General features: G+C 40.7%; 1 protein-coding gene across 6 annotated transcripts in view; it reads left to right on the forward strand.

Moving 5' to 3' along the window:
* The window catches only part of SHLD1 (shieldin complex subunit 1), a 121601-nt gene that overhangs the window by 62708 nt on the left and 37964 nt on the right, over positions 1-20929 (forward strand). Inside the window, exon 3 of one of the 6 annotated variants that reach the window (XM_043883782.1) lies at positions 5943-6537. The exons of the other annotated variants lie outside the window; for them this stretch is intronic. Coding sequence (XP_043739717.1) covers positions 5943-6061 — 119 coding nt within the window. The 3' untranslated portion in view covers positions 6062-6537. Of the gene's footprint in view, positions 1-5942; positions 6538-20929 lie in introns of those variants that run through there. 6 annotated transcript variants of the gene reach the window in all.

Raw genomic sequence — 20929 nt, forward strand, 5'->3', positions numbered from 1 at the left:
CTGGTCTGGCAGAGACTGTTTTGTGATGGCCTAACAGGAGTTCCACCGCAGACATTAGCCTGGATGGAAGTGCCTGTCCCCTAACCCTGTAGACTGGTGCACTTGACATTTTGCTACTGGCATGGATACATGAATACATGTGCTGGTGCATCTAACAGGAATTTATGTTTAGAAGCAGGATTTTCTATGAGTTGTTTCCTGTTGACTTGGGAAATGAAATGTTTGAAGGCAGTTGGGGTAAAATCACCAGACAACCCAAGAGATCCCATATATTGACTCTTTGGCAGTGTATTTACTGAAAAGAGTTATGTGTTGGTGGTGAATAAGGCCTTTGCTCAGCCCAGGAATTCTTGTGAAGTCCAGGCAGCAGGAACCCTGGCAGTGTTCCACAGTGATCAGCTGAGGGAAAAACAAAAGTCTTATAACACTAACTCTAAATGCCCCCTTTCCCTTGCAGAAGATAGTGTTGTCTTGCCAGACTTAGGAAAGCTGTTACCTTGTGCCCAGCTCTTGGCCTAACGGTCACAAAGCTGCAGTAACATGGGTGTGTTTCCCTCGCTCAATGTCCCTCAATCAATGTCCCATCCCCCTTTTAGTTTCTTGAAATAAAGAAATTTGACCTTTCTGCAAGTGGAACATTTTTCAATTTCTTAAGATAGTGAAAAAGGTAGTTTGGGGCAGACAACAAAGTAGGACTATAAATACTTGAACTCTCTGCTTAATTTGTGATCAGACAGAGATGAGCCTCCTGCGGGAGGACTGACACCTGGGCCTGGCAACCTCCTTTTCTCTGTTGAATGGGAAGGAAGTGTAGCTGTTGGGGTTTAAAGGGCTTTATCACTTTTTACTGGGTGTCCTTAGACATGTTAAGAACTTCTGAGCCTCAGTTTTTCATCTGTTCTATGGGGATAATAATACATAACCAGTGGGGTTGAGACTCAATAAGTGTCACAAATGGCAGCCCCACCCCACACTTTAACTCTTGTTTAAGCATCAGACTCAGTGGTTCATAATGTATAGAGTTTTGGATTATACATTCTTCCTCCATATTGAAGTGATATCTGCTTGTCTCTTTTTCTTAACCATATATTGCATATCTTGTAATGGTTAAGAGCATTGATCATTTTCCTATATTACTGTAAGAAAATAGATTAACCGCCACAAATGCCTGTGGCCATTTCCACTCTTACCAGTCAGGACTGAGTTTCGATAAACTACTTCCCAAGTTCTGAAGGAATTGGGTTTAGGGCTAAAAGAAATCAAATGGTAATCTTGATGGACATGGAACAGAGAGGCACACGGCGTTGTCCCTGGAGCTGGTGAGGTGACTGGCATCTGCCTCTGGCCATGGACGGAGAGACTGAGCGTCAGCCTGTCTCTTCAGTGTGGTGGTAGAATTGGCTTTCCTAGCTAGCCATCTTGTCTGCCTGTGCTGTGCTGATTAGTTAAGCTACCAGCGTTCCTTATTGGTGTCCCTGCTTTTGTTTCTGTGCGTCCAGGGGATGTAAACTGAGTGACCTGAGGGTGGGAGAGGGTGCAGAGTGGCAGTGATGGTTGCCAGCCCTCTGTTGCTGTCCACTGGAATGCCACACATTGTGTCCTTCACTGCAAGACTTGTTTTTAGTACCTGGGAGCAAGTGGGGGTTCTGTAACCATCACCTGTAATTTTCCACCGTGACTCCTCATTGTGTGCATGAGCATGCTGGCTTAGAAATCAGCTGGCTGGCAGCCACATGCCAGGCCTGTGCGCCCTGCTTTCAGCTGGAGCATCACAGGGCTGTGTTCTTTTTGGTCAGCCTTTGCTTCGTATCCCTTTCCTACTCTGGGCCAAGGGCAGCTCTTGGCCACATTTGGTTGTGCTTGAATTGTGATTTAGAATGGGAACAAAGATATCAATTTGGTTTAGAAAAATTAAAATCCAGAAATATAGTGTAACTGCCAACTTCTGGAAGTATTTCTGAAAATAATATATAGGATACTTCATTATTCAAAGCAGTTTCATAATTTAGAGTCCTACTTCTGTGGAATGTTCCCAATTTGGCAAGCCAGATATCCTAAAATTACTTGAACACTGTTGAAAAAGTGGTGCCCTGAAGACTTCCTTTTTAGACATATGGCCTTCCTTTGTCAGGCTTCAGGATTTGTGCCCCCTAGAAGCCATTAGGGATTTCAGACAATGAGCAACAGAGAAAATCCAAAGTGTGTCTTTCTTGTAGACTTACTCCCTCATCTTTGGAGGGAGGTTCCCACTTTGGAATATGTATGATAGTTATGATACTAGTGATGAAGTTTTAATCATCCTTTTTACAAAGTTATTAAAATAAATAGCACAGAAGGGTATGAAAGGAAAAGTCCTGTGTCTCTTCAATATTTCTCCCTAGAGATGATTATAAATAACTTTGTGTGTGTGTGTGTGTGTGTGTGTGTGTGTGTGTGTTTGTAAATAACTTTTATGTATCTTTCTAGACATTTTCTCTGCAATTATAAACTTACATATATATATAGTTATACATATGTATTCACAATACACATACACCACATGTATTACACACACACAAATAGCTCATATATCTATATTTTTAAAAAATGCAAATAGAATTTTATTATACATACCATTTTGTATCTTACTGTTTTCACATAATGCCATATTGCAGCACTTCCCATGTTAATACACATAGATCTCATATTTTTGGTGGCTGCATAGTATCCCATTGTGTGATTGGACCATAATTTATGGAATGTGATGTCTGTTGGTGGATGTTTAGGTTGTCTCCACTTTTTAACTCTCACAGTCTTGTTATAGGTTTCCTCATACATATCTTACTCAGTGTATTTGATGGGTGAATACTCTTGTTAGTTGAATCACATCTTGAGAACTATATTGCTTTATTTATTTAATTAATTAATTAATTAATTTTTTGACGTGGACCATTTTTTAAAGTCTTTATTAAATTTTTTACAACATTGCTTGTAAAAAAAATTGTTTTAGTTTTTTGGTCATGAGGCATACTTAGCTCCCTAACCCAGAATCAAACCTGCACCTCCTGCATTGGAAGGTAAAGTCCTAACCACTGGACCATCAGAGAAGTCTCATGCTTTATTTTATTAGTTTTAAAAATTCTTTGTTTATCTATTTTACTTTGTGGTTGCACTGGGTCTTCATTGCTGCCTGAGGGCTTTCTCTTCACTGAGGTGCACGGGCTTCTCATTGAGGTTGTTTCTCTTGTTGAGGAGCACAGGCTCGAGGGCATGCAGGCTCAGTATTTGCAGCTTGCAGGCTCTAGAGTGCAGACTCAGTAGTTGTGGTACATGGATTCCATTGCTACTGGGCTTGTGGAATCTTCTCGGATCACGGATCGAACCTGAATCCCCTGCATTGGCAGGAGGATTTCTATCCACTATACCACCAGGGAAGACCCCACTCTTTATTTTAAATATTAGTGATTTAGTAGGTATTAGTGAAGAATATTTATAATGAAGCCTATGGGACCCAGGTTCGATCCTGGGTTGAGAAGGATCCCTGGAAAAGGAAATGGCAACACACTCTGGTATTCTTGCCTGGAGAATTGCATGGACAGAGGATCCTGGCGGGTTACAGTCCATGGGGTCGCAAAAAGAGTCAGACATGATAGAGTGTCTAACACACATACAATGACCAAAAAATGATCCCTTTAAGAAAGTATAAGAAACACATTTACAATTGGTGGAAGGGCTAGAGAAGCCAGTTTAGTTAGATTGATCTTAGTATCTTCTGGGAGTTATTTCATGGTAAAATATTTGTTTTAGAACATCAAATTAATATGCCATGAAGGAATTTAAGGGAGTAACATTTTTTAATGAGTTTCCATAGTGGCAGATACAGAGTTGTGGCACATACATCATTAGAATGTTCTTCCAGAGGTGGAACTCTGAAAGAATTTCTCTTAAAAGGAAGTGAGAAATGTTGGGGTGGATTTTTCTTTCTAATACTGTGTTCACAAGTGATTAAAACAGCTATTTAAAAACTCACTAAAGAAGTAGATGTATGAGTAAACAGGAGTAAGGAACTGAATGGACATGTTTGCACAAAAATGGGCAACCCATTTTAATTCCATGAAATGAATACTAACTACTGTTTAAAGTAAATCTTGATATTGTTAACAGAGATGCTCTCCTTAAACAGATTCCTTAGAATTAGATTCATGCAAATAAACTCAGAACAATCTGAGTTCGCACTTAAATCCCTTTTTCCTTTTGTGGGCAAAGCCCTACTGTCAGATGTCTGTCTGATTAGCAGCGCCCGTGTTCAAAAAGCTGTGTGCCTCACATGAGGTGGGTCCCCAGGGCCACAGTCCAGCTTGTTCCTGAATGGACTGCCACTCTGCCACCAAGAATGACCCTTGGCAGCTCCAGCTCCAGGCCAGGACAGATTTTCTTCTACTATAATTCTATGTCTTATAACAATGCATCCGTCTTCCCTCTTTTGTTTAGGTAACTCAAGTTTTTACTCCACACCAGTGATTCTCACGGAGAAGGCAATGGCACCCCACTCCAGTACTCTTGCCTGGAAAATCCCATGGATGGAGGAGCCTGGTAGGCTGCGGTCCATGGGGTTGCTAAGAGTCGGACATGACTGAGCGACTTCACTTTCACTTTTCACTTTCACACACTGGAGAAGGAAATGGCAACCCACTCCAGTGTTCTTGCCTGGAGAGTCCCAGGGACAGGGGAGCCTGGTGGGCTGCCGTCTATGGGGTCGCACAGAGTCGGACACGACTGAAGTGACTTAGCAGCAGCAGCAGTGATTCTCAACCAGAGGTGATTTTTGCCCCCAGGGAACATTTGGCAGTGTTTGGGTGGTTTGGTTTCTCTTCCTCTCCTCCTCCTCCTCCTTTTTTCTCCTTTTTTGAAGCCCAACAGAGATCAGGCCATCTCTTTATTTTGCCAAGGAAAGATCTTAAAAACAGCATATATCAGTCACTCCACAAATTTCCCATCATTTTGTGAAAAAAGTATATCTTTCTTACTAGGTGTTAATACCTCACCAATATGCTGATTTCTTTTCTGTTTTCTCCATGTTGTATTGGGTTGTTTACTTGAACCCCCAATGACTGGATTCTTTAAAATGCAGTAGATGTTGTTCATTCATCCAGTCAAGAAATGTTTATTGAGTGTCTGCTATGTGTCAGGCCCTGCGCTTGGCACTGGGCATACACAGTGAGCAAAATAAAGACCCAGCCTTCAAGGAGCTTTTATTCTAGCACTAGGGTCCTGGTTGGAGGGGGTACACAAGGGATAGATATACAATAAAACAAAGAAATAAGTACTGTATCAATTGATGCTATGAAGAAAAGGCTTGCTGCATGGGGGTGCATTTTAAACACCGCAGCTAGGAAAGGCCTCTGATATGTGACATGTGTAGAGGCTGGGAGAATTTAAGTATTAGTGAAGTAAATTAATGCTGTATTTCTTTTTGCTTATACAGTTAATTCTGTGATAAAGAGTCTCTTCTATACTTTTCTTTGGAAGAGGAGAAAATGCAAATATCAGAAAATAGCAATTAGAGAAATAGTCATATATTTATAGCACTGTCTCCTCAAAGTACAAAGCAAAAAGAAACAAATAAAAAGGACTGATGGTTGTTTTGGACTTTATACCAAGAATTGAGCCAGCTTTTTTCAAAATACCTATTACTGCTTCTCATCCATGGCAGCCTGAGTATCAATCCAGGAAGCATCTTTAAAGGTGTTATTTATTAATATTGGAAAAAGTAAGTCTCATCTGTGGGACCCAAGAAGCTCAAAGAAAAGTACCGAGCACTCAATGGTGGTTTATTTAGGAACATCTGTATATTTCCTGGTAAATGTTCCTGAATTTTAAATGCTTCTGAGCACAGCCCTATAGAATTAATTCCTTAACATAATTCCAAAGTCACAAAAGATTATTGAATTTTCTGCTTTTAGCTAAATGTTCAACTTTTGAGGCTGCAATTGGTAACATCCTTTTAAATAAGTTCTGCGCTTCCAAGACAATTCTTTCTAATTACACACCACCAGAGGATTGGAGGAGACATCGAGTTTGATCTAAGGTTGGTTGTCACCATTCATGCTCCTTGGGAATTTCTGTAGTTCTGGAATACATTCATCTCTTGACAGGGAGCAGGCCTGGTGGGGCATTGGGCTTCTTTGTCTGCTAGCAGATGAGCTTGGTGGCTGATTTGATTGTACTAAGTGAGCCTCTTCAGCCTTGATTCTTAACATTGACTGAGATGATTAGCATCACCTGGGAAGGAACTTTAATGATATTACTGATGCTTGGGACCCGCTGCCAGCAGCTTTGATTGAATTGGTACGGCGGGCAGCCTAGGGAATCAGGAGTTTTTAAAACCTCCTCAGGTAGGAAATGACAACCCACTCCAGTGTTCTTGCCTGGAGAATCCCAGGGACAGAGGAGTCTGGTGGGCTGCCATCTATGGGGTCGCAGAGTCAGACATGACTAAAGTGACTTAGCAGCAGCAGGTAGTTCTAATATGCAGCTAAACTTAAAAACCACTGCCTTTAGAGCAGTTCTTCTCTAAATGTAATGTCCATATCAGTCACCAGTCTGTTTTAAAATGTAGATTCTAATTCAGTGAAGTCTGAGGTAGAGACCAATGATGTCTAAATAAGACTGTAGAGCCAGGGTTAGCAGACTATGGCCTATGGACCAAGCCTGACCCAAGGCCTGCTTTTGTATCGTCTTATGGCCTTTTACAGGAAAAGTTTGCTAACCTCTGCTCTAGAAGACAGACCTTTGATAAACCTCCTTATAACCATTGAAAATTCCTTCTCAGTATTATCTTACTTTATGGCATGCCATAAGTGGCATTCCTCACTTTATGGCACTTCTTTCTCTGTTCTTGGGAATTTGTTTTTATATAAAAGTGATGGCATAACAAACTCTTTAAGGAGATGGGAATACCAGACCATCTTACCTGTCTCCTGAGAAACCTACATGCAGGTCAAGAAGCAACACTTAGAACCCTGTATGGAACAACTGGCTGATTCAGGATTGAGAAAGGAGTACGACAGGGCTGTTTATTGTCACTCTGTTTATTTAACTTACGCGCAGAACAAAGACATCATCCGAAATGCTGGGTTGGATGAGTTACAAGCTAGAATCAAGATTGCCGGGAGAGATACCAACAACTTCAGATATACAGATACCACTCTAATGGCAGAAAGTCAAGAGGAACTAAAGAACCTCTTGATAAGGGTGATGGAGGAGAGTGAAAAAACCCGCCTAAGACTCAATATTAAAACTAAGATCATGGCATCCAGTCCCATCACTTCATGGCAAATAGAAGGGGAAAAGGTGGAAGCAGTGACAGATTTCCTCTTCTTGGGCTCTGAAATCACTGTGGATGGTGACTGCAGCCATGAAATTAGAAGATGATTGCTTCTTGGCAGGAAAACTATGACAAACCTAGACAGTGTATTGAAAAGCAAAGACATCACTTGCCAGCCAAGGTCCATATAGTCAAAACTATGATCTAGCAGATAGTTATGTACAGATGTGAGAGGTGGATCATAAAGAAGGCTGAGTGCTAAAGAATTAACGCTTTCAAACTGTGGTGCTGGAGAAAACTCTTGAGAGTCCCTTGGAAAGCTAATAGATCAAAGCAGTTAATCTTAAAGGAAATCAACCCTGAATACTCTTTGGAAGGACTGATGCTGAAGCTGAAGCTCTAATACTTTGGCCACCTGATGCAAACAGCTGACATATTAGAAAAGACCCTGATGCTGGGAAGGACTGAAGGCAGAAGAAGAGGGCAACAGAGGATAAGATGGTTGGATGGCATCACCCATTCAATGGACATGAACTTAGACAAACTCCAGGAGATGGTGAGGGACAGGGAAGCCTGGCGTGCTGCAGTCCATGTGGTCTCAAAGAGTTGGACATGACTTGGCAGCTGAATAACAACAACAAAATGGCATAACTAGTAGAATTTGAAGCTCATGAGTTTCGGGTCAGGGAAAGAAAGAAAGAATGAAGTCACTCAGTTGTGTCTGACTCTTTGCAATCCCGTGGACTGTAGCCTACCATGCTCTTCCATCCATGGGATTTTCCAGGCAAGAGTACTAGAGTGGGTTGCCATTTCCTTCTCCAGAGGCTCTTCCAGACCCAGGGATCAAACCTGGGTCTCTGGGATTGTAGGCAGACGCTTTACCGTCTGAGTGTTGAATTGGCTACAAATAGGAGTATTACTATTTTAAAAGAAATTTCTGCCCTCTAATTATATTTTTTTAAAAATTCTTAATTGATTTTATTATAGCACCAAAAAGATACATTTTCCTTGAATCACAATATTCTGGTTTTAAATAAGGATTTCCTGGGCAGATAGATTCAAGAACCACTGAGGATTCCTCTTCAGAAACAGAAAAGTTCTGTGCCTAGGTTTGTCACATACAACCTGACTGATAACAGTTGATATATATTTTTTTGACTCATTGGAAAAATTCCTGATGCTAGGAAAGATTGAGGACAGAAGGAGAAGAGGGTGTCAGAGGATAAGATGGCTGGATGGCATCACCAATTCAATGAACATGAACTTGGGCAAACTTCAGGAGATGGTGAGGGACAGGGAGGCCTGGCATATTGCAGTCTATGGGGTCGCAGAGTCAGACTGAACTAGGCTATTGGACAACAACAACAACACATATATTTTGGCTGTGCTATGCAGCTTGTGGGATCTTAGCCAGGGATTGATGCTGTACCCTTGGCAGTAAAAGTATGGAGTCTTAACCACTGCTCTGCCGTGGAATTACCTTAAGTATTGATTTCAAGTGAAATGCTGGATGAATGAATTTTGTGCTTTAAGGATCCATTCCCTATGGGTAAACAGGAGGCATTGTGACTTTAAAATCAGAAAAATTGAGCAACTAATATTACTTAGGTCCACATCTTCAGTTCACAGATGAGAATCTCAGACTCCAGAAAATGCAAATCGGGGCCTGAGTGCCATAGCAAGATAATGATAGAAGTGGATCTGAAACTTATTCTTCTGATTTGGTTCCTGGTTCATACTTTTTCTATGATATCATATTGAAGATCCAATATTGTGACTAAAATGCTTGATAGTATAAAAGGGCCAGTTTTAAAACTATCATAGGGATCCCTTCGTAGCTCCATGGTAAATAATTAGCCTGCCAATGCAGGAGACAGGTTCGATCCCTGATCTGGGAAGATCTCACATGCTGCAGAACAACTAAGTCTGTGTGCCACAACTACTGAGCCTGCGCTTGGAAACTGGAAGCCAAAACTACTGAAGCCCGCATACCTTAAGGGTCCATGCTCCACCAGAGAAGCTACCACAATGAGAAGCCCTCACACCACAAATAGAGAATAGTCCCCACTCATGCCAACTAGAGAAAAGCCCATGCAGCAATGAAGACCCAGTACAGCCAAAAATAAATAAAATTATATATATAAAGAAACAAAACTATCACAGATCTTCCTATTTCTTTACTCACAGTGTTCATGCTTTCCTTTAAAACCTTGAGGATATTTGTAATAGCTATTCCAAGTTCTTGTCTGCTCATTCCATCATCTCTTTCCTTTCAAGATATAGTTCTACTGATTGATTTTTCTTCTGGATATAGGTCACATTTTTCTACTTCTCATGTCTAGTTAAGTTCTACTAGCTGCTTGGACTTCATGATATTACGTTGTTGACATCAATGGTTTTTTTTTTTGCGGTCTTTAAAAAGTACTGAAGTTCATTTTGGTGGACAGTTAAGTTACTTGCTCATCAATTTGCTATTTTTCAGGCTTGTTTTTAAAGTTCATTAGGGAGATTTTGGTGTAGCCTTTACTCAGTGCTTAGTTTAGGTTATTACCAAGTTGTGGCCTTACTGGATCACTGCTGAATGGTCAGCTTATGGCTGGTTCCTTATGGCAATAGTTCCTTATGGCTGCCAGAACATGGCAGTCTTCCAGCCCTGGACAAGGTTTTGGACTTGTTCAGCTCAACTTCCCTGGCTTTGCCTGGCTTTATGGAGTTTCACCATAAATGTGCACAACTTAGTTCAGCTGCTCAGTCTTGTATGACTGTTTGTCACGCCATGGACAGCAGCACACCAGGCTTCCATGTTCTTCACTGTCTCCTGGAATTTGCTTAAACTCAAGTCCATTGAGTTGGCGATGCCATCCAACAATCTCATCCTCTGATGCCCCTTCCCCTCCTGCCCTCAATCTTTCCCAGAATCAGGGTCTTTCCCAATGAGTTGGCTCTTCACATCAGGTGGGCAAACTATTGGAGTTTCAGCTTCAGTATCAATCTTTCCAATGAATATTCAGGGTTGATTTCCTTTAGGATTGACTGGGTTGATCTTTTGCTGTCCAAAGGACTCTTGAGAGTCTTCCTCAGCACCACAATTCAAAAGTATCAATTCTTCGGTGCTCAGCTTTCACTATGGTCCAACTCTCACCTCTGTACATGACTACTGAAAAAACCATAGCTTTGACTAGACGGACCTTTGTCAGCAAAGTGATGTCTCTGCTTTTTAATTACGGTGGTTAGGATTGTCATAGCTTTTCTTCCAGAGAGCAAATGTCTTTTAATTTCATGGCTGCAGTTACTTTCCATAGTAATTTTGAAGCCCAAGAAAATAAAATGTGCCCTTGTTTCCACTTTTTCCCTATATATTTGTCATGAACAGATGGGACTGGATGCCATGATCTTAGTTTTTTGAATGTTGAGTTTTAAGTCAACTTTTTCACTCTGCTCTTTCACCTTCATCAAGAGGCTGTTTAGTTTCTCTTCACTTTCTGCCATTAGAGTGATATCATCTGAATAGCTGAGGTTGTTGATATTTCTCCCAGCAATCTTGATTCCAGCTAGGGATTCATCCCAGCCCAGAATTTTACATGACATACTCTGCATATAAGTTAAATAAGCAGGGTGACAACATACAGCCTTGTCTACTCCTTTCCCAATTTTGAACCAGTCCATTGTTCCATGTCTGGTTCTAACTGTTGCTTCTTGACCTGCATACAGATTTCTTAGGAGGCAGGTAAGGTGATCTGGTATTCCCATCTCTAAGAATTTTCCACAGTTTGTTGTGATCCACACAGTCAAAGGCTTTAGTGTAGTCAATGAAGCAGAAGTAAATGTTTTTATGGAATTCCCTTCCTTTTTCTATGATTCAACAGATGTTGGCAATTTGATCTCTGGTTCCTCTGCCTTTTCTTTTTTTTTTTTAGTTGCCTATTCAAAAAATTTCATTTTATTTTTTCATTTATTTTTATTAGTTGGAGGCTAATTACTTTACAATATTGTAGTGGTTTTTGTCATACATTGACTTGAATTAGCCATGGATTTACATGTATTCCCCAACCCATTCCGCACCCCCCCACCTCCCTCTCTACCCGCTCCCTCTGGGTCTTCCCAGTGCACCAGGCCCGAGCACTTGTCTCATGCATCCCACCTGGGCTGGTGATCTGTTTCACCCTAGATAATATACATGTTTCGATGCTGTTCTCCTGAAACATCCCACCCTCGCCTTCTCCCACAGAGTCCAAAAGTCTGTTCTGTACATCTGTGTCTCTTTTTCTGTTTTGCATATAGGGTTATCGTTACCATCTTTCTAAATTCCATATATATGTGTTAGTATACTGTAATGGTCTTTATCTTTCTGGCTTACTTCACTCTGTATAATGGGCTCCAGTTTCATCCATCTCATTAGAACTGATTAAAATGAATTCTTTTTAATGGCTGAGTAATATTCCATGGTGTATATGTACCACAGCTTCCTTATCCATTCATCTGCTGATGGGCATCTAGGTTGCTTCCATGTCCTGGCTATTATAAACAGTGCTGCAGTGAACATTGGGGTGCATGTGTCTCTTTCAGATCTGGTTTCCTCGGCGCGTATGACCAGAAGTGGGATTGCTGGGTCATATGGCAGTTCTATTTCCAGTTTTTTAAGAAATCTCCACACTGTTCTCCATAGTGGCTGTACTAGTTTGCATTCCCACCAACAGTGTAAGAGGGTTCCCTTTTCTCCACACCCTCTCCAGCATTTATTGCTTGTAGACTTTTGGATAGTAGCCATCCTGACTGGCATGTAATGGTACCTCATTGTGGTTTTGATTTGCATTTCTCTGATAATGAGTGATGTTGAGCATCTTTTCATGTGTTTGTTAGCCATCTGTATGTCTTTGGAGAAATGTCTGTTTAGTTCTTTGGCCCATTTTTTGATTGGATCATTTATTTTTCTGGAATTGAGCTTCAGGAGTTGCTTGTATATTTTTGAGATTAATCCTTTGTCTGTTGCTTCATTTGCTATTATTTTCTCCCAATCTGAGGGCTGTCTTTTCACCTTACTTATAGTTTCCTTTGTTGTGCAAAAGCTTTTAAGTTTCATTAGGTCCCATTTGTTTATTTTTGCTTTTATTTCCAATATTCTGGGATGTGGGTCATAGAGGATCCTGCTGTGATTTATGTCAGAGAGTGTTTTGCCTATGTTCTCCTCTAGGAGTTTTATAGTTTCTGGTCTTACATTTAGATCTTTAATCCATTTTGAGTTTATTTTTATGTATGGTGTTAGAAGGTGTTCTAGTTTCATTCTTTTGCAAGTGGTTGACCAGTTTTCCCAGCACCACTTGTTAAAGAGGTTGTCTTTTTTCCATTGTATATCCTTGCCTCCTTTGTCGAAGATAAGCTGTCCATAGGTTCATGGATTTATCTCTGGGCTTTCTATTCTGTTCCATTGATCTATATTTCTGTCTTTGTGCCAGTACCATACTGTCTTGATGACTGTGGCTTTGTAGTAGAGTCTGAAGTCAGGCAGGTTGATTCCTCCAGTTCCATTCTTCTTTCTCAAGATTACTTTGGCTATTCGAGGTTTTTTGTATTTCCATACAAATTGTGAAATTATTTGTTCTAGTTCTGTGAAAAATACCGTTGGTAGCTTGATAGGGATTGCATTGAATCTATAGATTGCTTTGGGTAGAATAGCCATTTTGACAATATTGATTCTTCCAATCCATGAACACGGTATATTTCTCCATCTGTTTGTGTCCTCTTTGATTTCTTTCATCAGTGTTTTATAGTTTTCTATGTATAGGTCTTTTGTTTCTTTAGGTGGATATACTCCTAAGTATTTTATTCTTTTTGTTGCAATGGTGAATGGTATTGTTTCCTTAATTTCTCTTTCTGTTTTTTCATTGTTAGTGTATAGGAATGCAAGGGATTTCTGTGTGTTAATTTTATATCCTGCAACTTTACTATATTCGTTGATTAGCTCTAGTAATTTTCTGGTAGAGTCTTTAGGGTTTTCTATGTAGAGGATCATGTCATCTGCAAACAGGGAGAGTTTCACTTCTTCTTTTCCTATCTGGATTCCTTTTACTTCTTTTTCTGCTCTGATTGCTGTGGCCAAAACTTCCAAAACTATGTTGAATAGTAGTGGTGAGAGTGGGCACCCTTGTCTTGTTCCTGATTTTAGGGGAAATGCTTTCAATTTTTCACCATTGAGGGTAATGCTTGCTGTGGGTTTGTCATATATAGCTTTTATTATGTTGAGGTATGTTCCTTCTATTCCTGCTTTCTGGAGAGTTTTAATCATAAATGGATGTTGAATTTTGTCAAAGGCTTTTTCTGCATCTATTGAGATAATCATATGGTTTTTATCTTTCAATTTGTTAATGTGGTGTATTACATTGATTGATTTGCGGATATTAAAGAATCCTTGCATTCCTGGGATAAAGCCCACTTGGTCATGGTGTATGATTTTTTTAATATGTTGTTGGATTCTGTTTGCTAGAATTTTGTTAAGGATTTTTGCATCTATGTTCATCAGTGATATTGACCTGTAGTTTTCTTTTTTTGTAGCATCTTTGTCTGGTTTTCCTCTGCCTTTTCTAAATCCAGCTTGTACATCTGGAAGGTCTTGGTTCACCTACTATTGAAGACTAACTTGAAGGATTTTGAGCATTACTTTGCTGGCATGTGAAATGAATGCAATTTTATGGTAGTTTGAAGATTCTTTGGCATTGCCCTTCTTTGGGATTGGAATGAAAACTGACTTTTTCCAGTCCTGTGGCCACTGCTGAGTTTTCCAAATTTGCTGGCATATTGAGTGCAGCACTTACACAGCATCATCTTTTAGGATTTGAAATAGCTTAGCAGGAATTCCATCACTTCCTGATGTTTCCTAAGGTCCACTTGACTTCACACTCCAGGATGTCTGGCTCTACTTGAGTGATCATACCATTCTGGTTATCCAGGTCATTAACATCTTTTTTGCATAGTTCTGTGCATTTTTGTCATCTCTTCTTAATATCTTCTGCTTCTGTTAGGTCCATACCATTTCTGTCCTTTATCATACCTATCTTTGCATGAAATGTTCCTTTGGTATCTCTGATTTTCTTGAAGCGATCGCTAGTCTTTTCCATTCTATTGTTTTCCTCTATTTCTTTGCATTGTTTATTTAAGGAGGCCTTCTTATCTCTCCTTCCTATTCTCTGGAACTCTGCATTCAGTTGGGTATATCTTTCCCTTTCTCCTTTGCCTTTTGCTTTTCTTCTTTTCTCAGCTATTTTTAAGGCCTCCTCAGACAACCATTTTGCCTTTTTGCATTTCTTTTTCTTCGGGATAGTTTTGGTCACTGCCTCCTGTACAATGTTATGAATCTCTGTCCGTTGTTCTTCAGGCAGTCTTGTCTGCCAGATCTAATCCCTTGAGTCTATTCATCAACTCCAATATTTAAGTTTAAAGGATTTGAATTAGATCTTACTTGAATAGCCTAGTGATTTTCCTCCTTTCTTCAAATTTAAGCCTGAATTTTGCAATAAGGAGTTCATGGTCTGAGCCATAGTCAGCTCCCGGTCTTGTTTTTGCTGACTGTATAGAGCTTCTCCATCTTTGGGTACAAAGAATATAATCAATCGGATTTCAGTATTGACCTTGTGATGTCCATGTGTAGTGTCATCTCTTGTGTTGTTGGAAGTGGGTTTTTGCTATGACCAGTGTCTTCTCTTGACAAAACTCTGTTATCCTTTGCCCTGCCTCATTTTGTACTCCAAGGCCAAACTTGCCTGTTACTCTAGGTATCTCTTGACTTCCTACTTTTGCATTCTAATCCCCTATGATGAAAAGAACATCTTTTTTTGGTTTGTTTGTTAGCTCTACAAGGTCTTATAGGTCTTCATAGAACTGTTCGACTCTTCAGCTTCTCAGCATTAATGGTTGGGACAAAAACTGTGAATTACTGTGATGTTGAATGGTTTGCCTTCAAAATAAATCAAGATCATGTGCTCAGTAAAAGATGCAAAAAGAATACCTATTCCAATCTCTGGAGCTCTTTCCCTGTGTAGCGCCCTCCTCTCTAGGACTTAGCCTCACAAATTCCAAGTACCTTACACTCGTATCTACCTCCTTACTGGGCTCTGCTTAGATCCCACTCCTGCACTGTGGTCCAGAAAATGCCTCCAGGCAGGAAACTGGGGCAGTCCCAGCTCATCTTGTTTTGTTTCCCTTTTCTCAGGGATCCTATACCACCTGTGTCCAGTATTTGAAAAGAGTTGTTCCATACATTTTGTCCTATTTTCTGGTTATTTACAGCAGAAGGGCAAGTTTGGTACCAGATAATTTTATCACTGCCTGAGGTTTTTGTTGTTCAGTTGCTCAGTCTTGTCTGACTCTTTGCAACCCCGTCCTTCACTATCTCCCAGAGTTGACTCAAACTCATGTCCATTGAGTCAATGATGCCATCCAACCATCTCATCCTCTATTGTCCCCTTCTCCTCCTGCCCTCAACCATTCCCAGAATCAGGGTCTTTTCCAGTGAGTTGGCTCTTCGCATATGGTGGCCAAAGCACTGAAGCTTCAGCTTTAACATCTGTCCTTCCAGTGAATATTCAGAGATGATTTTCTTTTGGATTGACTGGTTTGACTCCTTGCAGTCCAAGGGACTCTTAGGAGTCTTCTCCAGCACCAACTTGAGAGCATCAATTCTTTGGTTCTCAGCCTTTTTTATGTCCAACTCTCACATCTGTGCATGACTGCTGGAAAAACCATAGCTTTGACTATACAGACCTTTGTCAGCAAAGTGATGTCTCTACTTTTTAGTATGCTGTCTAGGTTTGTCTAGATTTTCTTCCAAGGAGCAAGTGTTTTTTAATTTCATGGCTTCAGTTACTGTCTGCAGTGATTTCAGAGCCTAAGAAAATAAAGTCTGTCACTGTTTCCACTTTTTCCCCATCTATTTGCCATGAAGTTTTGTGAGAGGTGATTTAGATTTTTTTCTCTACTATTTTTCCATATTAAGTAAAGGCAGAGATCTTGTCCCCACTTTATAGGTTAGATGACATAGAGCTGCCAAGAGTGATTAAGATGCTCAGCAATGCTGAGATTTGAACAGGGCACAGCAGACTCTGAAGTTTGTTCTAGTCATCGTTATGGTTCACCAGCAGAGGGTACCTTTCCCTGACTCATTTTTGTTGACTTGCCTAGTATTTTTTCCCCTTTCACCTGATTCTGCCCCTACAGGAATACCATTTATTTTCTTCTTATTTTTAAAACCAATACATGCTAATTGTAGAAGACTTTGAAAATACAGAACATTAGAAGGACAAAAATCATCTATACACTTACCGTTATCCATTATTTTCAATCTCAAACTTTGGTTTTTAACTGTAATGCTCACCTTTGTAACTGCTTTGTCTTCGCCACATATAATGTGGTATTTATTGATGAATGTTTATTGATTTTAGGCACCATCAGAACTCTATAGAATATTTAAAGAAGCACTTAGTTTGCTAAGAAAGTCACACATTTGTTTTTATGCCTAAAGAGCTACTGAATTCCAGTGGACACACATGGGGGCCTGCTATACTTTTTCAGTTTCAGGTCTATGCCATGTTAACTTTCATGGCCCTCACGGCTAAGGAGCAATGCAAGGGCACCATGCTATATCCATAGGCACTCAGCTGATACCTTTTGACTGTAGGCTTTCAGAGATGGAAAGTAAATTCGGTACATTTATTCACCAACTATTCATTGAACAAGCTCTGTGCTAGCTCCTGGGGAGGAAGTGTGAGCTAGAAAGAGTCTTTCCTGTCTTGGAAAGACTTACCCTTTAGTGATAGAAAACCCACAAAATCCATTTCTGAAACGTCCAGATTAGAAGACATTTTCCCACCTTGATATTTTTACCAGTAAACTCAGAATTGTTTGTCATAGGTAGGTTTAAAAAGGAACAGTTGTGGAAGTCCAAGTAAAGTTCATAAAATAAAGATGGGAACATGTTACTTTAGGCTGATGTTAAATGATCTCTTAGCCTGCTATCATGCTGTCTCACAGGGAAGGTTTTATGTATGTCTCCTTTGGTCTTGTCTTCTTTTCATCTCTGAGTTTGATGTATAAGCTTTAGCCTGGGCCTTTGATTTACATTGTTCTGAAGAAAGAGACTGGGGATGACAAAGCCAGCCAGGCCATCCCTAAGAGCCCGATATATTGTCCCAAATCAAGCTGTCTGAGAGCCACACAGAGGATTTCTGCAGCCTACTCGGGGGGGGCCTGCTGGGAGGCATCACCCTGAAAGCCTCATAAAATAGAGTTTCCCCATCCTACTTGGAAAGGCACAGTTTGCCTGGGTATTGGGTTATGGCAGCAATTTGTAATCCTTTGGAATATCATTCACTATCAGAGTTTAATCAACTGAGAAAATAAGAAATTATGGGTCCATCAGTTATAGATATGTTAAATAAAGGGCTTTAAAATTATGTGGAAGTCTGTGACCAATATATTTTTTTAAAATTTTAGTTTTTTTACAATGTCATGTTAGTTTCTACTGTACAGCAACATCAATCAGCTGTAAGTATACATATATCCTTTCCTTCTTGTGACTCCCTTCCATTTTTCCTGCATCCCACCTCTCTAGGTCATCACACAGCACTGAGCTGAGCTCCCTGTGTTATATAGCAGATTCCCACTGGTTATCTACTTTACATATGGTAGTGTATATATGTCAGTGCTACTGTCTCAATTTATACCCCCAACTCCTTCCCCGCTGTTGTGTCCACAAGTCCGTTCTCTATGTCTGCATGTGACCAACATTTTTTAAACTCTAAAACATAGCTTGGTAAAAACTTTGTTGTAGCATACTGAGTATTGAGGGACAGTGAGTTCAGTTACCTCAGTTACCTGAGTTATCACTCAGTTTGGGAGTGATAACAAATTACCCCCAACATTCAACAGCTTAAAACAACAAACATTCATTATCTCACAGTTTCTGGGGGTCAAAAATCTGGGAGTGGCTTAGCTAGGGCTTTCTGGCTTAAGGGGTCTCATGAGGTTGCAGTCAAGCCTTGGCTGAAACTAGAGGATCTGCTTCCAAGAAGATTCACTCGTGTGACTCCTGGCTGGAGTTTTCAGTTCTCCAGGCCCCTGCATAGGGCTGCTGAGTGTCCTCAAGACATGGAAGGTGACTTCTCCCCAAGTGAGTTGAGAGAGAGAGAGGTGGAGGGTGCTCAAAACAGAAGCCACAGTGCCTTTCATAATCTGATCTTGGAAGCAACAGACCATCACTCCTACCATATTCTGCGTGTCACACGGGCCTACCCTGCTACAGCATGGGAGGAGGCTATTCCAGAATTTCATGAACCCCAGGAGATAGGGACCTTTAGGGGTCGTGTTGAAGGCTTGGCTACCATGTCGGCTTTGATCAGACAAAATTTCGTTTAAAAGTCCATCATGTTGGGTCAGGTGAGTTAATATATACTGCTTCTGCTGTTTGTCTTCTTGAGAGATACAAAGTGAAAATCCAGATCTGAGAGGTTGTGAATGTGCATGTGCATGTGTGTGTCCCTGAATCCCAGCCATGAGGCCAATTCTATAGTTTCTTATCATCCGTCAGGCGAAAGAGCTGACACTTGAGAGGCACGGATTGATCACTGGCAGACTTCTGAGACTGGATGAACAGTCTCAACCTGGGCAAGACCAGGGACCCAGTACAAGGGAAAAACCCCTTCTTGTCTGTCCACTGAAGGGGACACTGACCAGGCTCCAGGTCTGGGGAATCAAGGAGGAAACCTGTTGTCAGTGGAACATCCTGGGATCACATCAAAGCCATGGTGCCTTTTAGCCCTCGTTTTCCACAAAGGGAAAGAGGGATCCGGTGTCCGGCTGCTGGTCTGGTCTCCTCCATATGAGATCCAGGCCTGGTATTGGCCAAGTTACATGCTTGCTCTAGGATATAAATTCCTCAGTGTTACAAAATGGTTGGGCTAGAAGAAAAATTTATTAGCACCGGCCTTCCTTTGAGTTCAGTCATGTTGCAGCTGCTGTTTCAGCTGCACCACAATTTGAAAGCATCAGTTCTTTGGTGCTCAGCCTTCTTTATGGTCCAACTCTCACATCCCATATGTGACTACTGGAAAAACAAAATCTTTGACCATAAGGACCTTTTCCAGCAAAATTATGTCTCTGCTTTTTAATATGCTGTCTGGGTTTGTCATAGCTTTTCTTCCAAGGAGCAAGTGTCTTAATTTCATGGCTGTAGTCACCATCCAGTGATTTTGGAGCCCAAGAAAATAAAATCTGTCACTACTTCCACTTTTTCCTCATCTATTTGCCATGAAGTGATGGGACTGGATCCTTAAAGATGATGCTGTTAAAGTGCTACACTCAATATTCTAGCAAATTTGGAAAACTCAGCAGTGGCCACAGGACTGGAAAAGGTCAGTTTGTATTCCAGTCCAAAAGAAAGACAATGCCAAAGGATGTTCAAACTACTACACAATTGCACTCATCTCACATGCTAGCAAAGTAATGCTCAAAATTCTCCAAGCCAGGCTTCAAGAGTATGTGAACCATGAGCTTCCAGCTGTTCAAGCTGGATTTAGAAAAAGCAGACGAACCAGAGATCAAATTGTCAACATCCATTGGATCATTGAAAAAGCAGGAGAGTTCCAGAAACACATCTTCTTTTGCTTTATTGACTGCACCAAAGCCTTTGACTGTGTGGATCACAAGAAACTGGAAAATTCTGAAAGAGATGGGAATACCAGACCACCTGACCTGCCTCCTGAGAAATCTGTATGCAGGTCAAGAAGCAACAGTTAGAACTGGACCTGAAACAACAGACTGGTTCCAAGTTGGGAAAGGAGTACATCAAGACTGCATATTGTCACCCTGCTTATTTAACTTGCATGCAGGAGTACAATCTTGCAAAATGCCGGGCTGGATGAATCCCTAGCTGGAATCAAGATTACTAGGAGAAATATCAGCAACCTCAGATATGCAGATGACACCACCCTTATGGCAGAAAGCGAAGAAGAACTAAAGAGCCTCTTGATGAAAGTGAAAGAGAGAGTGAAAAAGTTGGCTTAAAACTCAACATTCAGAAAAGATCATGGCATCCGGTTCTATCACTTCATGGCAAATAGATAGGGAAACAATGGAAAGGAAACAGTAACAGACTTTATTTGGGGGGCTCCAAAATCACTGCAGATGGTGACCGCAGCCATGAAATTAAAAAATGCTTGCTCCTTGGAATAAAAGCTATGATCAACCTTGACAACATAGTAAAAAGCCGAGACATTACTTTGCCAACAAAGGTCCGTCTAGTCAAAGCTATAGTTTTTCCAGTAGTCTTGTATGAATGTGAGAGTTGGACCATAAAGAAAGCTGAGCACTGAAGAGTTGATGCTTTTGAACTGTGGTGTTGGAGAAGAGTCTTGAAAGTCCCTTGGACTGCAAGGAGATCCAACCAGTCTATTTTAAAGGAAATCAGTCCTGAATATTCATTGGAAGGACTGATACTGAAGCTGAAACATCAATACTTCGGCGACCTGATGCGAAGAACTGACTCAGTGAAAAAGACCCTGATGCTGGGAAAGATTGAAGCAGGAGGAGAAGGGGATGACAGAGGATGAGATGGTTGATGGCATCGCTGACTTGATG

Source organism: Cervus elaphus, chromosome 23 (assembly GCF_910594005.1).
Source record: "Cervus elaphus chromosome 23, mCerEla1.1, whole genome shotgun sequence".
In the NCBI taxonomy this organism is placed as follows: Eukaryota; Metazoa; Chordata; class Mammalia; order Artiodactyla; family Cervidae; genus Cervus; species Cervus elaphus.